Source organism: Staurois parvus, unplaced genomic scaffold, assembly GCF_062004578.1.
Source record: "Staurois parvus isolate SC_StPar_1 unplaced genomic scaffold, SC_StPar_1.0 ptg000430l, whole genome shotgun sequence".
Lineage (NCBI taxonomy): Eukaryota > Metazoa > Chordata > Amphibia > Anura > Ranidae > Staurois > Staurois parvus.
This window is the reverse complement of record NW_028318226.1, coordinates 2,194,228-2,218,092: the sequence shown is the minus strand read 5'-3', so window position 1 is coordinate 2,218,092 and position 23,865 is coordinate 2,194,228. Positions and strand designations below refer to the sequence as shown.

Genomic DNA, 23,865 nt, shown 5'->3' with positions numbered 1-23,865 from the left:
AAATGTCACCATGACTGAAAGTGATGGAAAATTAAAATTTTGTCATGAAAACAGATATAAATACAGATGGCAACCAATTGACAGGAGTTTTAACTATTTCCTACTCTATAAAAAATAAATAAAAAAAGTTTTGGCTTTAGACATACTTTAAACTCTTATTAAATTTTTCAGAGATGCAATAAGATTCCTTATTGAACGCTTTGCTTGACTTTTCTCACTTAAATTTGGTGATAAACTGTGTATATGAACGGGAATGCACAGATTAGGGTTAAACTTTATGGGGATTATTGATCAAAATGAAAACTGTAGAAATAGGAAGAGAAAGCCCGACTGCAGATCTATTCTCCAAGCCATGCTCCAGAGGCTGGGCAAACATGTTGGAGGCATGGTTTGGATGAATCAAGCTGAGGTTGCTTTTACCTGCTAACCACTTGGGCTAGGTGAGGTGTGCGGCGGTCAGGCTATATCCTCCTATTTCTACCATATACTTTCCCCAGCCTGCACCCTCACTAATAGGCTGAGTAGGGGACACTAAGCATTTATCATGGGTTGCAATAATCAAACTGCAAGATATGATAATGGATGTTAAAATGGCTTTTAAAATTATATCCTGTCATGTCTACTCAGCCATTAAATAGGATACACTGCTTGTCTCCTCTACTGCTGACTGGGTCATCCCTCTACTATTTATTGATAGGGAGTTCATGGGATTATAAGGTCAGTACCTTATAAAGAATCTGATAAAGAATTACTGTAGTTTCTTACTGGGTGTCAATAGCCGACTGGCGGTAGCCTCTAGCGACTCACAGACCGGAATTCCTCAGGGCGCGGAATCTAAGCCTCAGTCTGGTGGTGGGGATGGATTTGAAGCAGCCTGAGACCAGGTCGCGACCCCCAAGTACAACCAACTGTTGTAGAGGCAGCCGCCAATGGCGGATAACAGGTGAGAGCCAGACGCGAAGAGGTATAAAGTAGTCAGACAGGCCAGGTTGGTAACAGCGGAGCAAATAGTACAGAGTGGTAGGCAAAAGAATAAGCAGGTCACGGGTCAGGTTTGGCAACAGGAGATCAGGCAATCAGGATCAGGCAGAGAATAGTCAGGACGAGCAAGAGGTCAGAGCAGGAGAGGACAACAGGATCAGGAACAGGCTGGGTCAGCAACAAATCAATCAAGGATACAGGAGCAATCAGGAACACAGGAAACAAGACCAATACAGCAGTTTGGAGGAGCACAGGGCTAGTTTAAATAGTGCGCCCTGTGCTCTCATTGGTGCCAGGCGTGGGTCCGCAATTGGGAGTGCGCATGCACGGCGGCTGCCGCGATCGCCCAAGCCCCAGTGCTCGCCGGCTAACACGCATCGGCGTTCTGCGCATGCGCATACCTGTATGCTGCCGAGATTCCTGACATTGCCCCCCCCCCCCTACGGGCAGCCTCCGGATGCCCAACTGACCTCTCCTTTGTGGGTGGTTGCGACAAAATTCTCGGATCAATCTGGGAGCGTGAACGTTTTGGGCTGGTTCCCATGAATTTTCCTCCGGGCCATAGCCTTTCCATTTAATGAGGTATTGTATCTGACCTCCTCTCTTCCTGCAATCCAAGATTGCCTCCACTTCAAACTCCTCCTCTCCATCAATGTCCAGAGGTACCGGAGGTCTTGATCTGCGATCTGGGAAAGGATCTGGAGTTGTGCGCTTCAACAGGGATACGTGGAACACTGGGTGTATCCTGAAAGATTCGGGCAGTGCTAATTCAAAGGCTACTTCATTGATCTGCCGTTTCACCGAAAAAGGCCCCACGAATTTGGGTGCCAACTTCTTTGATGGGCATGCCATCTTCAGGTTGGTCGTTGCCAACCAAACCTGATCTGCTGGGTGTAAGACCAATTCCCCCTTTCTCCTTTTATCAAATGTTTTTTTGTTATCCTCCTGGGCCATTGTCACTGCTTAGTGTAGTAACTTGTTGGAAGTGAAAAAATTTAACGCTTCTTGAATCAGATCCGGTAGAAAAGTGGGATGGAACCCGAAATTGGCGTAAAATGGAGACTGCTTCGTGGCGGAATGGTTTGTATTATTATATACGAATTCTGCTAGGGGCAGGAGTGCCAGCCAATCGTCCTGAAGAAAAGAGGTATAGCACCTAAGGTATTGCTCCAACGCCTGGTTGGTCCCATCCATCTGCCCGTTTGTTTGCGGGTGGTATGCCAATGAAAATGACAGCTTAATCGCCAACATTTCGCACAGAGCTCTCCAAAACTTTGACGTAAATTGGACTCCCCGATCTGATACTATGTTCCTAGGAACTCCATGGAGCCTTACTATTTCTTTAATGAAGAGTTGTGCGGTCTCGGGAGCGGAAGGTGTATTCCTGAGCGACAGAAAGTGAGCCATCTTGGATAAGCGGTCGACCACCACGAATACTGCGGTCTGGCTTTGTGAAGGTGGTAGTTCCACAATAAAATCTATGGAGACCATACTCCACGGTCTGTCAGGTACCGGTAAGGGTTGTAGTAGGCCCCATGCTTTACTCCACGTAGGCTTATTTCTGTTACAGATATCACAGGTCTTGACGTAAATTTCACAATCCTTGGCCATACTTGGCCACCAAAATGTGCGCTGGATCAGCTCTAGTGTTTTACCTATTCCGAACTGTCCTGTCAATGGGTGGTTGTGACAGTAGCCCAAGACCAGGGTTCGAGCTTCTTCAGGAACCACAATCTGTTCCCCCTTCCATAACAATCCTTCTCTGTTTTGTACCGAGACTCCGGATGGCTTGGGGGCCCCCATAGATGCGGCTTGTAACTTTGACAGGAGTTCTGACTGTAGTAGCAGAAAGTTACCCGCTGGCAGAATAGTATCAGGTTTAGGAGTTTCTTGAGGATCTTCGAACATCCGTGACAGGGCGTCGGGTTTTGTGTTCTTAGAGCCAGGTCAGTAGGTTATGTGGAATGTGAATCTCGAGAAAAACAACGCCCATCTAGCTTGCCGTGGTCTAAGGCGTTTAGCTGTCCTTAGGTACTCCAAGTTTTTGTGGTCTGTATAGACCAAGACTGGGTGCAGGGCTCCTTCCAATAAGTATCTCCACTCTGCTAGTGCATTTTTAATTGCCGGGAGTTCCCGGTCCCCAATATCGTAGTTCTTCTCCACCTAGGTGAGCTTCCTAGAAAAGAAAGCTACTGAATGCATGAGTTCTTTTACGCCTTTTCTTTGTGACAGTACCACTCCTACTGCGTTTTCGGATGCATCTACCTCCAAAATGTACGGCAGGGATGCATCCGGGTGACTTAAGATGGGGGCTGCCGTGAAAACTTTTTTTTTTTAGGGTCTAGAAAGCAACCTGCGCCTCTGGTGTCCAATGAAAACATACCCCCGATCTTGTAAGTTGGGTGAGAAACCAGGCCTGAGAAATTCTTAATGAATTTTCGATAAAAGTTTGTGAAGCCAATAAACCGCTGAACGCCTTTCTTATCTGCGGGTACTGGCCATTCCAGAATTGCATAGATCTTCTGGGGATCCATGGCAATTCCCGAGGTGGAGATGATTAGCCCCAGGAACTGGATACTGTATTGCTCGAAGCTGCACTTCTCTGCCTTGGCGTAAAGTCCGTACTGGCGAAGCCGCTCCAGCACGTTCCTGACGTGACCTCGATGTGCCTCCAGGGATGGGGAAAAAATCAGAATATCGTCCAGATAAACTACCACGAAGATATCCAGATAATCTCTGAAAATGTCATTTATGAAGTGTTGAAAGGTGGCCGGGGCACTGCACAACCCGAATGGCATAACCGGATACTCAAAGTGCCCGAATCGGGTGCGAAAAGCTGTATTCCACTCATCCCCTTGGCGTCCAGGTGGAGTAGTTCCTGATGGTGCCCCGCTACTGTGGTGTGGATCGGAGGGGTCTCTCGGTCTACCAACCTGGACTTTATCCGAGACCCGTCAGCCAAATAGATATTCAGGCCCTGTTCTTTGGTCTGCAAGGGAATTTGCTGATGAGCTGCAAAGCCAAGATCAATAAAGCAGCTACAGTCTCCTGAATCAATAATGGCCGTCACTGGTACGGTTCCTCCAGGGAGCTGGAAAGAAATAGGCACAGCTAGGTGAGTTGCGTTATTCAGGCAGGTAGGAGACACAGAAGAAGGGACAGATGCACACTTACTCATCTTTTCAGGGCAAGAGTGTACTATATGGCCAGCTGCTCCACAATACAGACATAAATTATTCAGCCGACGCCTCTGGCGTTCTTCAAAAGTCAGAGAGGGCCGCATCAGTCCGATCTGCATCGGTTCAGGCCCATCAGCCATCTCCGAACCTCGATTCCTTACTGGAGCATTCGGCTGGATCAGGATTCGAGGTAACACCCATGTTGGTCTGGAGCTAGGATTGGCCCTTTCTTGCCGATGCTCCCACAGGCTGCGGTCGATTTGAATGGCCAGGCTAATCAAATCCTCCAATGTGTCAGGTATGCCTACTCTGGCCAGCTCATCCTTAAGTGGGTCAGACAGACCTAAATGAAATTGGTGACACAGGGCTGCGTCGTTCCACTGTGTGTCTCCGCTCCAGCTCCTGAATTCGGCCGCATAATCCTCCGCTACCCGGCGGCCTTGTTGCAGGGTATGTAGAGCCGCCTCAGCAGAAGCGGCTCGTTGCAGATCGTCATAAATTGTGCCATCGCTTTAAAAAATGACAAAACAGAGTCCAAACGTGAATGATGATCCTCCATCAAACGATCCCCATTAAAACGCTCGGGCGTTGGTACTCGAGGTTCCAGTGGAGGAATGGTGAACATGGCTCTGGCAGATGATTCTGCGGAGCCCCGGACCGGGGACGGATTAGCTGTGGCTGATGGCGTGGCTGTTGGTGTGGTTAGAGTCTGAATCCGTCCCTCCAGATGTGTGTACCCCTCCTGAAGTGTCTTCACAGCCTGGGTAAGTGCCGCCAGGTGTTGGCATATCTCATCCAGGGGTGAGGGGCCTCTTCCTGGCTCAGTCATGGCCGTATGGTTCTGTTAAGAGCCGACTGGTGGTAGCCTCTAGCGGCCCACAGACCGGAATTCCTCAGGGCGCGGAATCTAAGCCTCAGTCTGCTGATTCACCAGAGCCCTTGACAGTGGGGATGGACTTGAAGCAGCCTGAGACCAGGTCGCGACTCCCAAGTACAACCAGCTGTGGTAGAGGCAGCCGCCAATGGCGGATAACAGGTGAGAGCCATACGTGAAGAGGTATAACCTAGTCAGACAGGCCAGGTTGGAAACAGCGGAGCAAATAATACAGAGCAGTAGGCAAAAGAATAAACAGGTCTCGGGCCAGGTTCAGCAACAGGAGGTCAGGCAATCAGGATTAGGCAGAGAATAGTCAGGACGAGCAAGAGGTCAGAGCAGGAGAGGACAACAGGATCAGGAACAGGCTGGGTCGGCAACAAATCAATCAAGGATACAGGAGCAATCAGGAACACAGGAAACAAGACCATACGGCAGTGCACCCTGTGCTCTCATTGGTGCCAGGCGCACGTCCGCGATCGTGAGTGCGCATGTGCAGCCGCCGCGATCGCTCAAGCCCCAGTGCTCGCCGGCTAATGCGCATTGGCGTTCTGCGCATGCGCATACCCGTATGCTGCCGAGATTCCTGACACTGGGTCTCTGGCCAAAACTCCTTGTTTTAGATAGTCGGGAAGTGTTAAAACCCCTGTCAACTTTCTTTTCTGCTATCTTTATATCATTACCTTCACAGATATCACCTGGTCAGGTATGCCCTTTGTTAAATTTCTCTTTACCTTCTATCACAATGGAAACTGTAAAATTTTGAATTTCCAATCACTTTCTGTTCCAGTGACGTTCACCAAGACCAATAGAGATGGTATATCACACTCACTGGAGACACAGACAATATTAAACGCCTAATAATGGCCACATGCTTCGCTTTCTTTATCAGATCAATGTGCAATTCATTCAAAATGATTGAATACGCAAACAGCAGAATAGCTTGTAAAAATAGTAACAGTTTTGGAAGACTAGCACTGTTTTACTCTGAAAATTTAGAAAACTAATTAAAGTAGAATAATGGCCTGCCATTTAAAAAAAATATTGTGCTACAGTACCTATTTATAGGTTCATCTGCATTTACAGTTTTCTCTTAGTCTCCCTACACAGTCCCTCAAATAACTGTTGAGCCTGCTGTGAAGTCCACCTAATTCCCCACATGGAAGAAAAATATATCTGAAATACATTTTAAAAATATTCTTCCCAAATATATTGACATATATTTGAAATACTACAATTTTGGCCATATTCAATATATATATAGATATGCTGTATTGTGAAATGCGTTTTTATTACAAAATATATGAAAAATATTTTTAAAAATACATTTTCAAATATACTGTATGTCTTTAAAAATACAAATCTACAATTTTGGAATGCATTTACAAATATATGTAAAAATATATGTTAAAATGACTTTTTTATGTTAAAATCTGAAGAATATATTTAAAAATATATATATTTTTACAAATATTTTTCATATATTTTGTAATATATGCAACATGCAGTATGTGTGTATATATATATATATATATATATATTTATTGAAATATATTTAAAAATATATTTCAAATATATTTTTCTTCCAAATGGGTCAGCTTCCTGTAATGGTGCAACAAAGATGCTGCACTGCTCCTGAATTCAGAGCAGAGTTGCCACTCTCTTGTAGGTTGTGCCTGCTTTCTGCTTTCACTACAGCTGGATAATAAAAGGTTGTAGAGGTTGTGGCTCTCAGTATTGTCAATGCTGATTCACTGTAGCTTTCAATCAGCACATAGCCACATGTAGTACTACCCCCTTTTACTGTTCTGGATTGACAGCACTGTCTCTGTTTGCAAAAGCCTGCTCACTGTGAGCTGCGGTGTCTGGGAGGGGATCATTTGAGACACAAATAAAAAAGGAATTGGTTCAGGAAAGGAAGGTAAAGGAAGTTTTTGTTTCCTTAATGTGGCTTGTGCATCACATAGTAACTTGATTTGTTATTTGCTTAGAGACTGTTATACAGAGTCTGTTACATACTTGATGGGAGACTGAATTGACGAGGTCGGCCTCACTTGTGTCACTAGCCCTGACCCCGTTGAAGTTGGAACAGAGGGAGTCTAGGGACCAGGGGGACAAGAGCACCAGAGGTTTGCTTGCAGCTCTTGCAGATGATGACCTTGGTAGGCAGGATATCCTCTGATTTAGGTACTGTAGCAATAGACCAGGCAGGTACAGTGGATTGCCAGATGCACAGCAAAGACAGGTTTGTAGCCAGGACTGACCATTCGAGAACTTGGGCACTGCCCGAGGGCCCAGGGTCAGTAGGGGGCCCCATGAAATGCCCCTGGTACCTTTTAATAGACTTTTTGGGTGTGTTTTGTGTGGGCAAGGACACAGGGGCCCCATGATCCCCTATTGCCCGGGGGCCCCATGAGTTGTCAATCCGCCCCTGGCCAGGACACAGGACTGGAGCAGAGTCGTAGGATAGCCAGGGTCATAACAGTCGGGCTGCGCGGTACAGGATCAGGAGGAAAAGCCAGAGTCAGGATCAGAGCCGAAGTCAGGAACCGGGGGCAGGAGAGTACTCAGAGTCGGGTCAGGAACAAAGAAGGTCAGCAACAAGGAAACGAACAGGAGCAAGCAGGACACGGGGGAGCTGAAGACCAGTCAGCACTGAATCTGGGCAGAGGCGCACCTTAAATAGCCCATCTGGCGCCAATCTTCGCCGTGCATGTGCACGTGTGCGTGCATGTGCGCGATCGCGCATTCCTGCGCGCCTGCACACAACCCACAATTCTTCTGTGGGATCTCTTTCGCGCATGCGCGTTCCCGATCGCGATTTTCCTTGCAGGAATTCTCTTACAGAGTCTTTAGTTGTGCTTTAACCTATCTAATACGCCTGACAGCATGTAACATACTGCTTATTACCTTTGATGTTAAGCAGATATTTGCCAACACTGTTTGCATTATGACATATTTACATGTATTTTACATACATTGGAATGGAGAAAAAAACCTGCTTGCAAATTCTGAATTGTGAAAGCCTCATGAGGCAGGTTAATCGATTCAAATAAATTAAGAAGGGAAAGAGGAGATGAGTGGTGAACACTAAAAGCAATTTTTTGAATTCCACCCTCTAATTAATCTATAATAATGGCACGTACATATTCCAAAAAAATCAAGCGGCTGTATTTCTGCCTTAGATCCTCCACGCCATCATTCACCATGTCGATAAGTGCAATTTCTTGGCTGTTACTGCCAGCAATTCCTGCAGAGTTAATAAAATTTGTGTTAGACCCAACTATGTATTTGTACACTTAAAGGAAACATTTTATATATTCTTAAAAAGTATGCTTTTTCACTTTGCTGTAATTTGCAATGTTTAATAAAAGCCATTTTTAGATATTACTTCCACATTTTGATTGACTGAAGCTATCCAAAAAAAGCACCCTGAAATAAAGAATTCTAAAAAGTATTCTTCAATTGTAAGCTCCAAGGAGCAGGGCCCTCCTAACCCTCTTGTATTGAACTGTATCATTGCTGTATTGTTTTCATTTATATTGTAAAGCACTAAACAAACTGTTGGCGCTATATAAATCCTGTATAATAATAATGCTCTCCAAAGGGGAGCAGCTATTGAAGTGTGGCTGATGATGAATATCCTTCCGCAGCTATATCTTAAGAAGAGTGAAGATCTGAGGAACGGACAAGAGGACAGGTCAATACAAAACTTTAGATTTTGAAGGTAACTTTGTTTTAAATTTTATTGGATAGAGTCACAGTTGACAGTATTCCTATAAGGAATTACTAGAAAGAAAATAAGCATTTTGCAGAAATCAGGAGATATTTTCAGTAAGATGATAACTTTGGAAAGGCAGTAAACTGATTTTAATAATCAGCAATTCATTTTACAGAGACCATGCTTTATTAAAGAAAATGTCTACTACTTGAAAAACTCAACCCTACATTTTAAAATGGAGTTTGGTCATGGGTTTTATTTTTAAACTCAAAATGGAAAAACATTGTGAGTACCCAGGACATATCTTGCACATACTGTATTAGAGACCTTTCACTCCAGGTGCAAGCCTGCTGGCCTAGTTGCCAGAAGCTGTCAGCAGTTGTTTTAGCACTGATCGCAACAACAGCTTTTCAGGAGTAGCTATTTAATATGTATCTATAGCTTATACAGGACTTGCTTAAGCAAGCATGAAGGTAGAGAAAAGGTAATTATTTACTTATTTGTGGTTTTAAAATTAATAGAATATTAAGTAACTCTTCAGAGACAATGCCACCAAAAGAAAGCCTAGTTTTTGTCCCCCAAATGTATATCACCTCTGTATCAAATAATAAAGTTATTGCCAAATTACCATGCCTATAGCTGAAACTAACAAAGAGAACTTATGTAATGGCATGTTTTTTACATTTGCCATTTTCCTTCTTCTGTTGCAAGCATCTTGCTGGAAAACCACCCCATGTGTTTATTTGTGGTGCTAGAAAGTCTATGCTTGCCAAGAGTTTTATATGCAATTAAAGAAATACTAAAGGTTCCTTTTTTTTCTTTTTGTAAAATAACAAACATGTTATATTTACCTGCTGTGTGCAGCCATGGCTTGGCCCCACCCCCTCTTTCTCCTCATTGGCTGACTGGCTGCGATTGACAGTAGCAGGAGCCCATTTGCTAACTTATCCAATGAGGAGGCAGAGACCCGAGACAACCGAGACTGTCATGTACATCACTGGATCTCGATGGGGCTCAGGTAAATATTGAGGGGGCTGGGGGAACTGCCGCACACAGAACGTTTTTTACCTTCATGCATAGAATGCATGAAGATAAAAAACCTTGAGTCTTTACAACCACTTTAAATAATAAAAAGATCTAAACTCTCACCTAATTTGTGTCCAAGGTACCTCAGGATAGTATTGCTCTGATACAGAACAAAGTCTCCATCTTGAAATCGAGGCAGTTGTCCAAAGACCTGCAGGAGACATCAGCTGTCATTATAGAGATAGAAAGGGTAAGAGTGTGATGGGGTAAAGATGTAGTGAGGGCTGGAAGACATAGGCAATCATAAATACAAACTCTGGGCTCACAATATTTTATGCATTTTTTAATATATACCTTTTTCCAGTCTTTAGGTCTGTCACGTTATTCTACAGGAACTTCTTCCTTTTTGATCTTCATCCAGCGATTGGTGGTCTTTGATTATGTAAAGAGCAGGGCTAACATGATTGTGTCAGTGTTGCATTCTCTATGGCACCATGGTAATACCTCTTCAGGGGGAGGCCCATGACACCCTGCACTCAGTCTGTCCTTCTCCACAGCCCTCCAGAATTATTGACACTGGGTGTTGTTCCACCCAGAAGGCTAACATTATAGTAGAAAGGGAATACTGTCATAGCAGCTCTGGATGAAAGGAGAGTATTGCCGCCTGATCTATAGTTTTTACCCTTTTGATGGGGATAATATTCTTATTAAAAAGCAGGAGTTTAGCAATAAGAAAGTATAGAAATTACTTACAGCTATTCACAGTTTTATCTACTTATCCAATAGGAGAGCAGATAATATGTCAGTAATAAACACCTCATAAACTATGTACCTGCTCTCACCACTACTTTATGCTATTTGATGGCATAAGATACACAGCATAGTTCAGGGAAAGTCCCACTATGCTAGGGGTGATAAGGTTTCTTGGTACAAACATGCAGAGAATAGAACATTAAAATATGTGAAATCAAGAGCCTCTAAATTTTACAAATAACAGAATCCCATTCCCAATAAATATGGCAGGTTCCTGCACCCAATAAACATTTACAAATTATGTAAGGAAAAATTTTTTGATAACCTGGGACCAATGCTGGGTATTTCCATACAAAATGTACCTTCATTTAATTTAAAAAAAAATGTATACACAGCATTTATGAGCACACTTATCTCTCCCATTAAAAACAAGGCAATGCTGTCTGAAAGTGTAAACTTGGAAGGTTTTTACCACCCTCTAAATCTCACATGGCATAGAAATACATATCAAATAATCCAGGAATATACACTCACTGACCACTTTATTAGGTACTCCTTATTATTGCCAAGAAAATATTCCCCCCACCATTACACCGCCACCTGCAGCCTGAACTGTTAATACAAGGCAGGATGGATTCATGCTGTCATGTTGTTTATGCCAAATTCTGACCATACCATCTGAATGTCACAGCAACCAGTCTGCCCATTCTGTTCTGACCTCTGACATCAACAAGGCATTTTCGTCCACTCAATTGTAGCTAACTGGATATATTCTCTTTTTCAGACCATTCTCTGTAAATCTTAGAGATGGTTGTGCATGAAAATCCCAGTAGATCAGCACTTTTTGAAATGCTCAGACCAGCCCGTCTGGCACCAACAACCATGCCACGTTCAAAGTCACTTAAATGCCCTTTCTTCCCCATTCTAATGCTCGGTTTGAACTTCAATACGTCGTCTTCACCAAGTCTACATGTCTAAATGCATTGAGTTAGCTGCCAATTTGAGTTCGCAATTTGTGTTACCAAGGAATTGAACAGGTGTACCTAATAAAGTCGCCGGTGAGTGTAATTCCTCAATTAAATATTTCCAAATAGTATATTGTAGTAAACTCCATACATATGGTTCCATTAAATGTGGATTGTAAGTACTTGTTATTATACAGTCTGTTCATGATACATCAATTCTCATTAGCATACATATTATGAATGAATGTAGGTAATTATCCTGGTTTGCACACAAAATCCTGACATATTTCCTCTCTCCCTTTGATCGAATGTGTTAACCCTATGGTGTATTAATGATATTTTCTCATATGCTAATGTTTCTCATGCCTGAGGTTTACATTCCACGACTGCCTCAGTTCCCACAGGAGATGTGTCTTCCAGGGAGTGTACAGTATATACACCCGAATTCCTGCACACTACCATACAAACATTTCTGTAGTATAGTATAGTGTTTATGACAGCCAATTCCGACTGAAGGTGCAAGCTAAAAAATGTTTATCTTATGTGAACATAACATACAACTTTAATTTAATGTGTACAGTAATCGTACGAAAATAATTGAATAGAGAAAAATTCACATGATCAGAAGCAAAGAACGACCCTACTCTTTCTCTTCTCCTATGCTAGTATGTAGCTATGTTTACCTTTGTCAGCTGAGAATTTTCTTACAAGTCAATACCATTATGACTACATCATGATATGCGCTATCTTCAGATGATCTTCAGATGATCATTTGTATGATTTTGTCATAGTGTGTACTAGGCTTAACGCAGGCCATACATTATTATTGCATTTATTTCTCTCCCTCATTACTTTGGTGTTGTTTTGTGCTTTTCCCACAGGCAGATTACAAAGACTACTGCTCGCAGTTATAGCCGCCAGCAGTGACTGGGCAAAAAACCCCAACAGGCTGGTTGTACTGAAGTCAATTGATAGATCGACTTCAGTACAAACAGCCTGACCATAGATGGATCGAAATATTGTCTGGTTCGTGCTGATTTCCATCCGTCTATGCCTGGTTTAAATGAACATTGTGTTTGTAGTACAAATCACTCTTCAACAAACGTAGTTTAATGAACAAATAAATATATGCAGTGCCTCCGACTTGCACACAGTATGGGCTAATCCTCTCTTCTTTAATAATGACAAGTAATGTGCTTATTTTTACTTGTAACTACCGTATCCCATGTCCGAGATTTACATTTCATAACTGCCAGAATTCCTCCAAGAGACATTGCCCTAAGAAAGAGAGATATTTCTGTTCATATCACGTTACTCCTCTTTGACAGACATGTGATTCAATGAATGAATAAACAGTGCCTATGGCTAAATCTGGCCATACACTGACCAAATTTGACTGGTTCAACAACAATGTACAGCTAGTCAGGCATAGAGTCCCATAGAAACAATTGCAACGTACTTAGTGAAACAGCAATGGACTTAAAGTAAAAGTATTGGCTCCAATTAACCATTTCAATACCGTGCAATTTTACAGCTTCCTGCCCAGACCCATTTTCAGCTTTTAGTGCTATCGCACTTTGAATGACAATTGCACGGTCATGCAACATTGTACCCATATGAAATTTTTATCATTTTTTTCCCACAAATAGAGCTTTCTTTTGGTGGTAATTAATCACCCCTGAGTTCTTTATTTTTTGCACTATAAACGAAAAAATAATAATAATAAATAAGATTTTCTTTGTTTTTATTATAAAATTTTGCAAATAAGTAATTTTTCTTCATAAATTTAGGCAAAAATTTATACTGCTACATACCTTTGGTAAAAAAAAAACAAATCGGTGTATATTATTTAGTCTGTGTGAAAGTTATAAAGTCTACAAGCTATGGCACCAATCATTGCAAATTGATCACACATGAAGCACTGATGGCCTATTTCATTTCTTGAGGCCCTAACATGCTAGGAAAGTACAAATAGCCCCCAAAAGACCCCTTTTTGGAAAATAGACAGTCCAAAGTATTTAGTAAAAGACATGGTGAGTTATTTGAAGTTGTAATTTTTTCCCACAATTCTTTGGAAAATGAATAAATTATTATTTTTTTTTTTTTTTCACGCATAATTGCCAAAATAAAAGTTATTTCTCACACCTGGCATAGACATACTTGCAATTGCACCCCAAAATGCATTCTGCTACTCCTTCTGAGTATGGCGATACCACATGTGTGAGACTTTTCCGCAGCTTGGCCACATACAGAGACCCAACATCCAAGTAGCACCTCCATGCATTCTAGGAGCATAAAAGGGGCATAAATTACACATCTAATTTCCTGACTCCCTATCACAGTTTTGAAGGCCCTGGAGCACCAGGACAGTGGAAATACCCACAAAATGACCCCATTTTGCAAAGCAAACATCCCAAGGTATATTCTATCAGGCATAATGAGTCTTTTGAACGGGTTATTTTTTTCCAAATGTTTTTAGAAAATGTGGAAAGAAAAATGAAAACTTTTTTTTTTCACACAAAGTTGTCAATTTCTAAGATATTTCTAACACACAGCATGTACATACCAAGAATTATGCCCCAAAATGCATTCTGCTACTCCTTCTGAGTATGGCGATACCACATGTGTGAGACTTTTCCGCAGCTTGGCCACATACAGAGACCCAACATCCAAGTAGCACCTCCATGCATTCTAGGAGCATAAAAGGGGCATAAATTACACATCTAATTTCCTGACTCCCTATCACAGTTTTGAAGGCCCTGGAGCACCAGGATGGTAGAAACACCCACAAAATGACCCCATTTTGGAAAGCAAACATCCCAAGGTATATTCTATCAGGCATAATGAGTCTTTTGAACGGGTTATTTTTTTCCAAATGTTTTTAGAAAATGTGGAAAGAAAAATGAAAACTTTTTTTTTTCACACAAAGTTGTCAATTTCTAAGATATTTCTAACACACAGCATGTACATACCAAGAATTATGCCCCAAAATGCATTCTGCTACTCCTTCTGAGTATGGCGATACCACATGTGTGAGACTTTTCCGCAGCTTGGCCACATACAGAGACCCAACATCCAAGTAGCACCTCCATGCATTCTAGGAGCATAAAAGGGGCATAAATTACACATCTAATTTCCTGACTCCCTATCACAGTTTTGAAGGCCCTGGAGCACCAGGATGGTAGAAACACCCACAAAATTACCCCATTTTGGAAAGCAAACATCCCAAGGTATATTCTATCAGGCATAATGAGTCTTTTGAACGGGTTATTTTTTTCCAAATGTTTTTAGAAAATGTGGAAAGAAAAATGAAAACTTTTTTTTTTCACACAAAGTTGTCAATTTCTAAGATATTTCTAACACACAGCATGTACATACCAAGAATTATGCCCCAAAATGCATTCTGCTACTCCTTCTGAGTATGGCGATACCACATGTGTGAGACTTTTCCGCAGCTTGGCCACATACAGAGACCCAACATCCAAGTAGCACCTCCATGCATTCTAGGAGCATAAAAGGGGCATAAATTACACATCTAATTTCCTGACTCCCTATCACAGTTTTGAAGGCCCTGGAGCACCAGGATGGTAGAAACACCCACAAAATGACCCCATTTTGGAAAGCAAACATCCCAAGGTATATTCTATCAGGCATAATGAGTCTTTTGAACGGGTTATTTTTTTCCAAATGTTTTTAGAAAATGTGGAAAGAAAAATGAAAACTTTTTTTTTTCACACAAAGTTGTCAATTTCTAAGATATTTCTAACACACAGCATGTACATACCAAGAATTATGCCCCAAAATGCATTCTGCTACTCCTTCTGAGTATGGCGATACCACATGTGTGAGACTTTTCCGCAGCTTGGCCACATACAGAGACCCAACATCCAAGTAGAACCTCCATGCATTCTAGGAGCATAAAAGGGGCATAAATTACACATCTAATTTCCTGACTCCCTATCACAGTTTTGAAGGCCCTGGAGCACCAGGATGGTAGAAACACCCACAAAATGACCCCATTTTGGAAAGCAAACATCCCAAGGTATGTATCAGGCATAATGAGTTTTTTGAACATGTTATTTTTTTCCACAAGTTTTTAGAAAATGTGGAAAAAAAAATGAAAAAGTTTTTTTTTTTTTTACACAAAGTTGTCAATTTATAGGATATTTCTTCTATACTCGAAAATACATTTTACTACTCCTCCTGAACATGACAATACCACAATCTGAAACTTTTTCACAGCTAAAGAAAGGATAAGCAAAAGATTACCTATGGTTTTAGGAGAGCATTGGACCAGGAAGCAGGCAACAGCAACAGGATTCGACCAGGCAGCAGGCAGGAATATAGTGGATAAACAAGCCAGGGTCAGAACAGGCAGCAGGCTGAGATCCAGGTAGAAGGAAGAAACATGGTCCATAAAAAGTCCTAGGTCAGTCCAGGCAGCAGGCAGAGATATGGTCAGCACAGCCAAAATATTGGTCCTAGACAACAGGCAGGAACATGGTCCATAAAAAGTCCTAGGTCTGTACAGGCAGCAAGCAGAGATATGATTAACCTGTGTTGGTTTGTATTGGTCCATGCAAAGTATTGGTCCAGGCAGCAGGCAGGAACATGGCCCGAAAGTTTTGGGTCAGTACAGGTAGCAAGAGGAGATATGGTCAGCACAGCCAAAGTATTGGTCCAGGCAGCAGACAGGAACATCAGGCTTAGGGCCTTGATCAGGTAGGACTGGGGCACAGGGGTAGAGGCTTCGTCCCACCCAATCTCTTCGAAGCCTCCGGACAACAGACCCTATTCCGGGACTAACAAAACCCGGAGAAAACCAAAAACTGGTTTTTATCTATTCTGAAGCCCCTCACATATGCGAGACCCCTGTGTTATCTTGAATCCCACTACTGCAGTAGCAGGGCAAAAGATCAATCCAAGCAGCAGGCAAAAAACATTGTCGATTTAACAGGCCAAGGTCAGTCCAGGAAAAAGGCATAAACGTGGTTAATAATCCAGACGGCAGGCAGAAGCATAGTCGATAAACAAGCCATGGTCAGTTTTGGTGAAAAGCAGAAATGTGGTGTAGAAGCAATTCAGACGGCAAGCAGAGGCATTGTCGGTAAACAGGCCAGGGTCAGTTAAGGTAGAAGGCAGAGGCATGGTAAATCATGGCAGTAGGCAAAAGATCAGCACAGATAACAAAAATGGGGAAGCTGTAGGCTGTTGAAAATATGGGGAACTAATATCTTATTATAGTGTGATAACGTTTGAAGCAGTCTTCGAAGCATAGGCCTGGTTGGGAGGGACATTGGGGACAATGAACACTGGTGTCTTTCCTAATTCCCCTTCTGCTGCATACCTTACATGTTTTTCGACGTCTTCTTCCTGTTTCTGATGGTGGAATTCTCTCAGGGAAATGGCGTTCATGCAGTCTGCTGACACAATCGGAGCGAATGGTTTGTGGTGGAGATCCTTGCTGATAGATTAGGGCAGTGATGACATCTTCAGTGTATTTGAAGAGGTGGCTAGGTCTTTCAGTTGATTTTTGATAGATTATATATGAATTATAAATTGCCATGTGGAAAATGTATATTGCAGCTTTTTTGTACCAGTAGAGGGTCTTCCTTGTTGGTAAGTATGGCTGCAGCATGCGATCGTTTAAATCCACCCCCCCCATGAATTGATTATAATTGAAGATACACTCTGGCTTTTGGACTTCCCCTCGTCTTCTATGAATGTCCACCATGATGTCATTATGGATTGTGGACAGGACATAAACATCTCTCCTATCCCTCCATTTCACGGCCAGCACTTCCTCGTTCCTAACACTTGCAGATTCCCCTCTTTGTAGAGTCGTTCTAATTAAACTTTGTGGGAAGCCCTTCCTGTTTGGTCGGACAGTACCGCAGGCCATTGTTTTTTCAAGGTACAGGTGGCGGAAAAGGGGCAGGCTTGTATAATAATTGTCAAGATAGATGTGATACCCCTTTTGGAGGAGTGGAAAGGCCAGGTCCCAGACAATTTTGCCACTTATGCCAATGTAGGTTGGGCACCCAGGGGGCTGAAGGTGGGAGTCTTTGCCTTCATACATGCGAAAGGCATGCACATAACCCGTGGCACTTTCACACAGCTTGTTGAGCTTAAGTCCATACCTGGCCCTCTTACTGGGCATGTATTGCTTGATTCCCAGCCGGCCAGTAAAGTGGATAAGAGATTCGTCCACACAGATGTTTTGGTCAGGGACATAAACTTCAGAAAATATTCTAGAAAAAAAAATAATTAGGGGGCGAACTTTGTACAGTTTGTCAAAGCCTGGCTGATCTCGGGGAGGGCACTGGGAATTATCACTGAAATGCAGGAAACGCATTATCATATCATAACGTGACCTGGACATTACGAATGAAAATATGGGAATGTGATGGATGGGGTGGGTGGACCAATATGAATGTAGTACATTTTTTTTTGTAAGCCCCATGTTGACCGTAAGGCCCAAAAACAATCTAAGCTCTTCTAGTGTTAGCGGTCTCCACTCGAATGGACGGGCATAACACGAATTGGGGTTGGCTGCAATAAATTGTTGGGCAAATAGGTTGGTTTGATCGACAATTGACTGAAGGAAACTATCAGGGAAAAATAAATTAAAAAAATCAATTGGGGAAAAATTTTCTGTGTTGATCTGCACTCCTGGTTGTGCGGTGAAAGGGTGGATTGTAGCTGATCCTGTGTTGGAAGGCAGCCACAAAGGGTTTGCAAGAGAGTTTGGGAGGCAAGTTTGGGACCTGACTCTTGGGGTCTGGCGTGATATCCCAGTGCTGGTACTGGGCCTGTCATCCTGGGGTCTAGCTCTGTTGGTATTTTCTGACTGACCATTTGTGTGTAATGGCACTTGTATGTTGGCGCTGCTCGTTGTTGCCTGCTCTTCAGAGCGTCTTACTCTTTTTGTAGGGACTACTTCCTCTTCCGATTCGGTCACCGATCCACTGCTTTCTCTTGGCTCGTAATCAAAATCGGAATCGGAGGGTGAGAGCTCCCCGCTGCTCTCGTCCGTCATGCTCAGGATTTGGAAAGCCTCCTCACTAGAATAATATTTTTTGGACATGTTGGCAGTATGTCAGGCAACTGTAATGGGTAATGGGTAACTACTGATGGGCTGCAGTGATGGTGGCTTTTATGGGTACTCTGATGACAGGCTGATGACAGGTACACTGACAGGCTGCACAGTTGTATGCGCTGACAGGTACGCGGTGATGGGCTGCTGACAGGTACGTGGTGATGGGCTGCGGACAGGTACACTGTGATGGACTGATGACAGGTACACTGTGATGGACTGATGACAGGTACACTGTGATGGGCTGCTGACAGGTACACTATGATGGACTGATGACAGGTACACGGTGATGGGCTGGTGATGCGCTGACAGGTACACTGACAGGTACACTGTGATGGGCTGCTGACAGCTACACGGTGATGGACTGCTGACAGGTACACTGTGATGGGCTGCTGACAGGTACACGGTGATGGACTGCTGACAGGTACACGGTGATGGACTGATTACAGGGACACTGTGATGGGCTGATGACAGGTACACGGTGATGGGCTGGTGATGCGCTGACAGGTACACTGTGATGGGCTGGTAATGTGCTGACAGGTACACTCTGATGGGCTGACAGGTACACTCTGATGGGCTGACAGGTACACTCTGATGGGCTGACAGGTACACTCTGATGGGCTGACAGGTACACTCTGATGGGCTGACAGCTACACCGTGATGGGCTGGTGATGCGCTGACAGGTACACTCTGATGGGCTGACAGGTACACCGTGATGGGCTGGTGATGCGCTGACAGGTACACCCTGATGGGCTGACAGGTACACCCTGATGGGCTGACAGGTACACCGTGATGGGCTGACAGGTACACCGTGATGGGCTGACAGGTACACCGTGATGGGCTGACAGGTACACTGTGATGGGCTGACAGGTACACTGTGATGGGCTGACAGGTGGGCTGACAGGTACACTGTGATGGGCTGACAGGTACACTGACAGGTACACTCTGGCAATCTATAATGTGCTGCACTGTACTGAGCTGTAACTCACGGTTCCCCTTCTTCTCCTCACACAGGATCCGTGTGTGAGGAGAAGAAGTGGTGACAACAAGTGACAGCTCTTTGTTTATACTTCTGATCGGCTGTGATAGGACACAGCCGATCGCAGGGTAAACAGCCAATTGTATTGGCTGTTACCCTAATCAGGGAAAGCGCTGTGTCCATGGGACACAGCTGGCAAGATACCGGCTCGCTGCGCCGCCGGGGGCGCGCCTTGGGGGCGTGCTTTGGGGGCGTGTCCGGGAGGAAGCCAAGTGACAGCTCCATTGTTGCTACATTGGATCGGCTGTGATAGGACACAGCCGATCGCAGGGTAAACAGCCAATAGTGTTGGCTGTTACCCTCATCAGTGAAAGCGCTGTGTCCATGGGACACAGCGGACATGAGACCGGCCAGATGCGCGCCGCTGGGGGCGCGCTTTGGGGGCGTGTCCGGGACAACGCCAAATGGCGTGGACCCGGAAAGCTAGAACGCTTTTCAAGCCGCCAAACGGCTATTGGCCGGGCGGCTAATGGTTAAACAATATGTGCTGCAACATTTAATTAGTTGTGCATCTGCAATTCATAGCAGAGTTGCCATTCATTCATATATTGGGATGAAAACATTTTCTTGTTCAAACTTTTTATTGTTTTCAAAAACATAACAAGAAAGAGAAGTAGGACAGTCCATGAACATACAGGCTCAAATGAATACAGAAAAAACATGTTACCATACAGGGAAGAAGGATTATTGCATGAAAATCTTCGTACAAGGAACCATATAAAGCATGAAGGGACACTGATACATGGGAAGATAAAATCTAAATGTACAACAGAGATGGAGCACTATTCCCAATGACCAATTGGAGGTTCCGTATGAAACAAGAGGAGGGGGGCAAAGGTAGATTGGAAAAATAAAAAGGAGAAAAAAGGAAAAAAGAAAGGGGGGAGGATTAGAAGAGACTAAAAGCGAGAGTGAGGGAGAGAGAGAGAGAGAGAGGGCGTGTGACTTCAAGGAGAGACTAGAGAATCTTGGAACCAGGACAATGCAAAACGCGGCTCTTAGGACTATCACGATGCAGGATAAGAGGACGTCAGGGAAGGAGCAATGAGTCATCAAAGTTTGGTGGAAGAAAATGTACCACCCATGGGGTCCAGATCAATAGAAACTTAGGGATCGAATCTAAAATAGATTCAACTTTGGCGTGAATCATTGATTGTGTTACCTTGTTTCGAACTGAAAGTGTACATAGAGACGATGACTTCCATGATTAGGCCAAAATCTGTTTAGCTGCGGTAGTGATTTGCAAGAGCAGTTTCAATTGGGATTTGGAGATGGAGGTGGGGCGCAAGTTTAAGAGTGAAATAGTTGGGTCTGGCGGTATTGATTTTACAAAGAGCTGGGATAACATATGGAAAACTTCGGCCCAAAAGGTCCGGGCAACTGGACAGGACCACCAAACATGGAAGTAAGTCCCTACCATCGCACAACCCCGGATTTGGTAGCAGACCAAATGTGGTCCCAGTCTGTAGGGCTCAGCTGGAGTCCCAGGTCTTTCTCCCACCTAACGACATAAGTACGGCTGGATGAGGTCCCAGAAGTGGAGAGAAGATTACAGATATCAGAAATAAGACCCCATCTATATGGGTCTCTATCACAGGATCGTTCAAAGAAAGACATTGAACGAGCTGAGCGGGAATGGACAGACGGGTGCATAGAAATGCTGTAACTGAAGGCACCTAAATATTTCTGATGCCGGTATAGAGTGCGACTCACGGAGAGAAGGAAAGGGTTTAAAGCCTCTACTGGTTATAAAATGGAGAGTACGAAGCAGATTCGCCGAGTTTGAAGGGGATGAAAACATTTTCAAGGGGGAATGGCTATCTTTATTGTCGCTGTCTGCATGTTATCAAACAGCACCTAGCCAAATCCAGTAATGTGACTGTTTTCTGGATTGACAGCACTGCCTCTGCTGCTGAAGCCCTCCTATGTGGATTGCAGTATCTGGGAGGGGGAGCGTGATACAATATGCAGCATCTGCATTCTGAGCTTATGCGGTTTCACAAGGACCAGACAAGATTTTTCAAAAGTGCACTTTATTCATTTTCCACCCTTTAGTAGGCTGTTTGCACTCTTATGAATATCCATGGATAGTTACAGTCAGGTCCATAAATATTGGGACATCAACACAATTCTAACATTTTTGGCTCTATACACCACCACAATGGATTTGAAATGAAAGGAACAAGATGTGCTTTAACTGCAGACTGTCAGCTTTAATTTGAGGGTATTCACATCCAAATCAGGTGAACGGTGTAGGAATTACAACAGTTTGCATATGTGTCTCCCACTTGTTAAGGGACCAAAATAATCATAAATCAAACTTTCACTTTTTAATACTTGGTTGCAAATCCTTTGCAGTCAATTACAGCCTGAAGTCTGGAACGCATAGACATCACCAGACGCTGGGTTTCATCCCTGGTGATGCTCTGCCAGGCCTCTACTGCAACTGTCTTCAGTTCCTGCTTGTTCTTGGGGCATTTTCCCTTCAGTTTTGTCTTCAGCAAGTGAAATGCACACTCAATCGGATTCAGGTCAGGTGATTGACTTGGCCATTGCATAACATTCCACTTCTTTCCCTTAAAAAACTCTTTGGTTGCTTTTGCAGTATGCTTTGGGTCATTGTCCATTTGCACTGTGAAGCGGCGTCCAATGAGTTCTGAAGCATTTGGCTGAATATGAGCAGATAATATTGCCCGAAACACTTCAGAATTCATTCTGCTGCTTTTGTCAGCAGTCACATCATCAATAAATACAAAAGAACCAGTTCCATTGGCAGCCATACATGCCCACGCCATGACACTACCACCACCATGCTTCACTGATGATGTTGTATGCTTAGGATCATGAGCAGTTCCTTTCCTTCTCCATATTCTTCTCTTCCCATCACTCTGGTACAAGTTGATCTTGGTCTCATCTGTCCATAGGATGTTGTTCCAGAACTGTGAAGGCTTTTTTAGATGTCGTTTGGCAAACTCTAATCTCGCCTTCCTGTTTTTGAGGCTCACCAATGGTTTACATCTTGTGGTGAACCCTCTGTATTCACTCTGTTGAAGTCTTCTCTTGATTGTTGACTTTGACACACAAACACCTACCGCCTGGAGAGTGTTCTTGATCTGGCCAACTGTTGTGAAGGGTGCTTTCTTCACCAGGGAAAGAATTCTTCGGTCATCCACCACAGATGTTTTCTGTGGTCTTCCGGGTCTTTTGATGTTGCTGAGCTCACCGGTGCGTTCCTTCTTTTTAAGAATGTTCCAAGCAGTTGTTTTGGCCACGCCTAATGTTTTTGCTATCTCTCTGATGGGTTTGTTTTGTTTTTTCAGCCTAATGATGGCTTGCTTCACTGATAGTGACAGCTCTTTGGATCTCATCTTGAGAGTTGACAGAAACAGATTCTAAATGCAAATAGCACACTTGAAATGAACTCTGGACCTTTTATCTGCTCATTGTAATTGGGATAATGAGGGAATAATACACACCTGGCCATGGAACAGCTGAGAAGCCAATTGTCCCATTACTTTTGGTCGCTTAACAAGTGGGAGGCACATATGCAAACTGTTGTAATTCCTACACCGTTCACCTGATTTGGATGTAAATACCCTCAAATTAAAGATGACAGTCTGCAGTTAAAGCACATCTTGTTAGTTTCATTTCAAATCCATTGTGGTGGTGTATAGAGCCAAAAATGTTAGAATTGTGTTGATGTCCCAATATTTATGGACCTGACTGTATATGAGCCTAGGAAAATTGTCAGGATGGAAATATGCTTTTAACCTTCCCTACCACTGGCACCCAGCGATCACCGAGTATCACTGACAGGGGAGAGACCCGTGTGTAAACAACAGGTCTCTCTCCTGCTAGCAGTAACATACTGCTGTATATTTCTCTGCACAGCAGAGAAATACACAGCAGTATGTCCTGCAAGTAAAACACACACAGCACACAGTTAACCCTTTGATCGCTCCATATGTTAACCCCTTCCTGCCCAGTGTAATTAGTACAGTGTCAGTGCTTTTTATTAGCGCTGATTACTGTATTAGTGTCATTGGGATGTCAGTGGCAGTTAGTCAGTTCCGCCCCAGTGTCAGAATGCCAGCAGTGCCGCTATAAGTCGCTGATAGCCGCCATTACTAGCATAAAAAAATTAAATAAATTCCAGTATATATACTGCCATTTGTAGACACTATCATTTTTATTATTATTATACAGTGTTTATATAGCGCCAAAAGGTTTG

The 23,865-nt window shown here is 43.4% G+C and overlaps 1 protein-coding gene across 1 annotated transcript in view; it reads right to left on the bottom strand.

Annotated features, from left to right (window-relative positions):
- The window catches only part of LOC149454433 (glutathione S-transferase P 1-like), an 87,826-nt gene that overhangs the window by 7,736 nt on the left and 56,225 nt on the right, over positions 1-23,865 (bottom strand). The window contains exons 4-5 of the mRNA XM_089687553.1: positions 9,905-9,992; positions 8,181-8,284 (exon numbers count right to left, since the gene is read on the bottom strand). Coding sequence (XP_089543679.1) covers positions 8,181-8,284; positions 9,905-9,992 — 192 coding nt within the window. The remainder of the gene's footprint in view (positions 1-8,180; positions 8,285-9,904; positions 9,993-23,865) is intronic.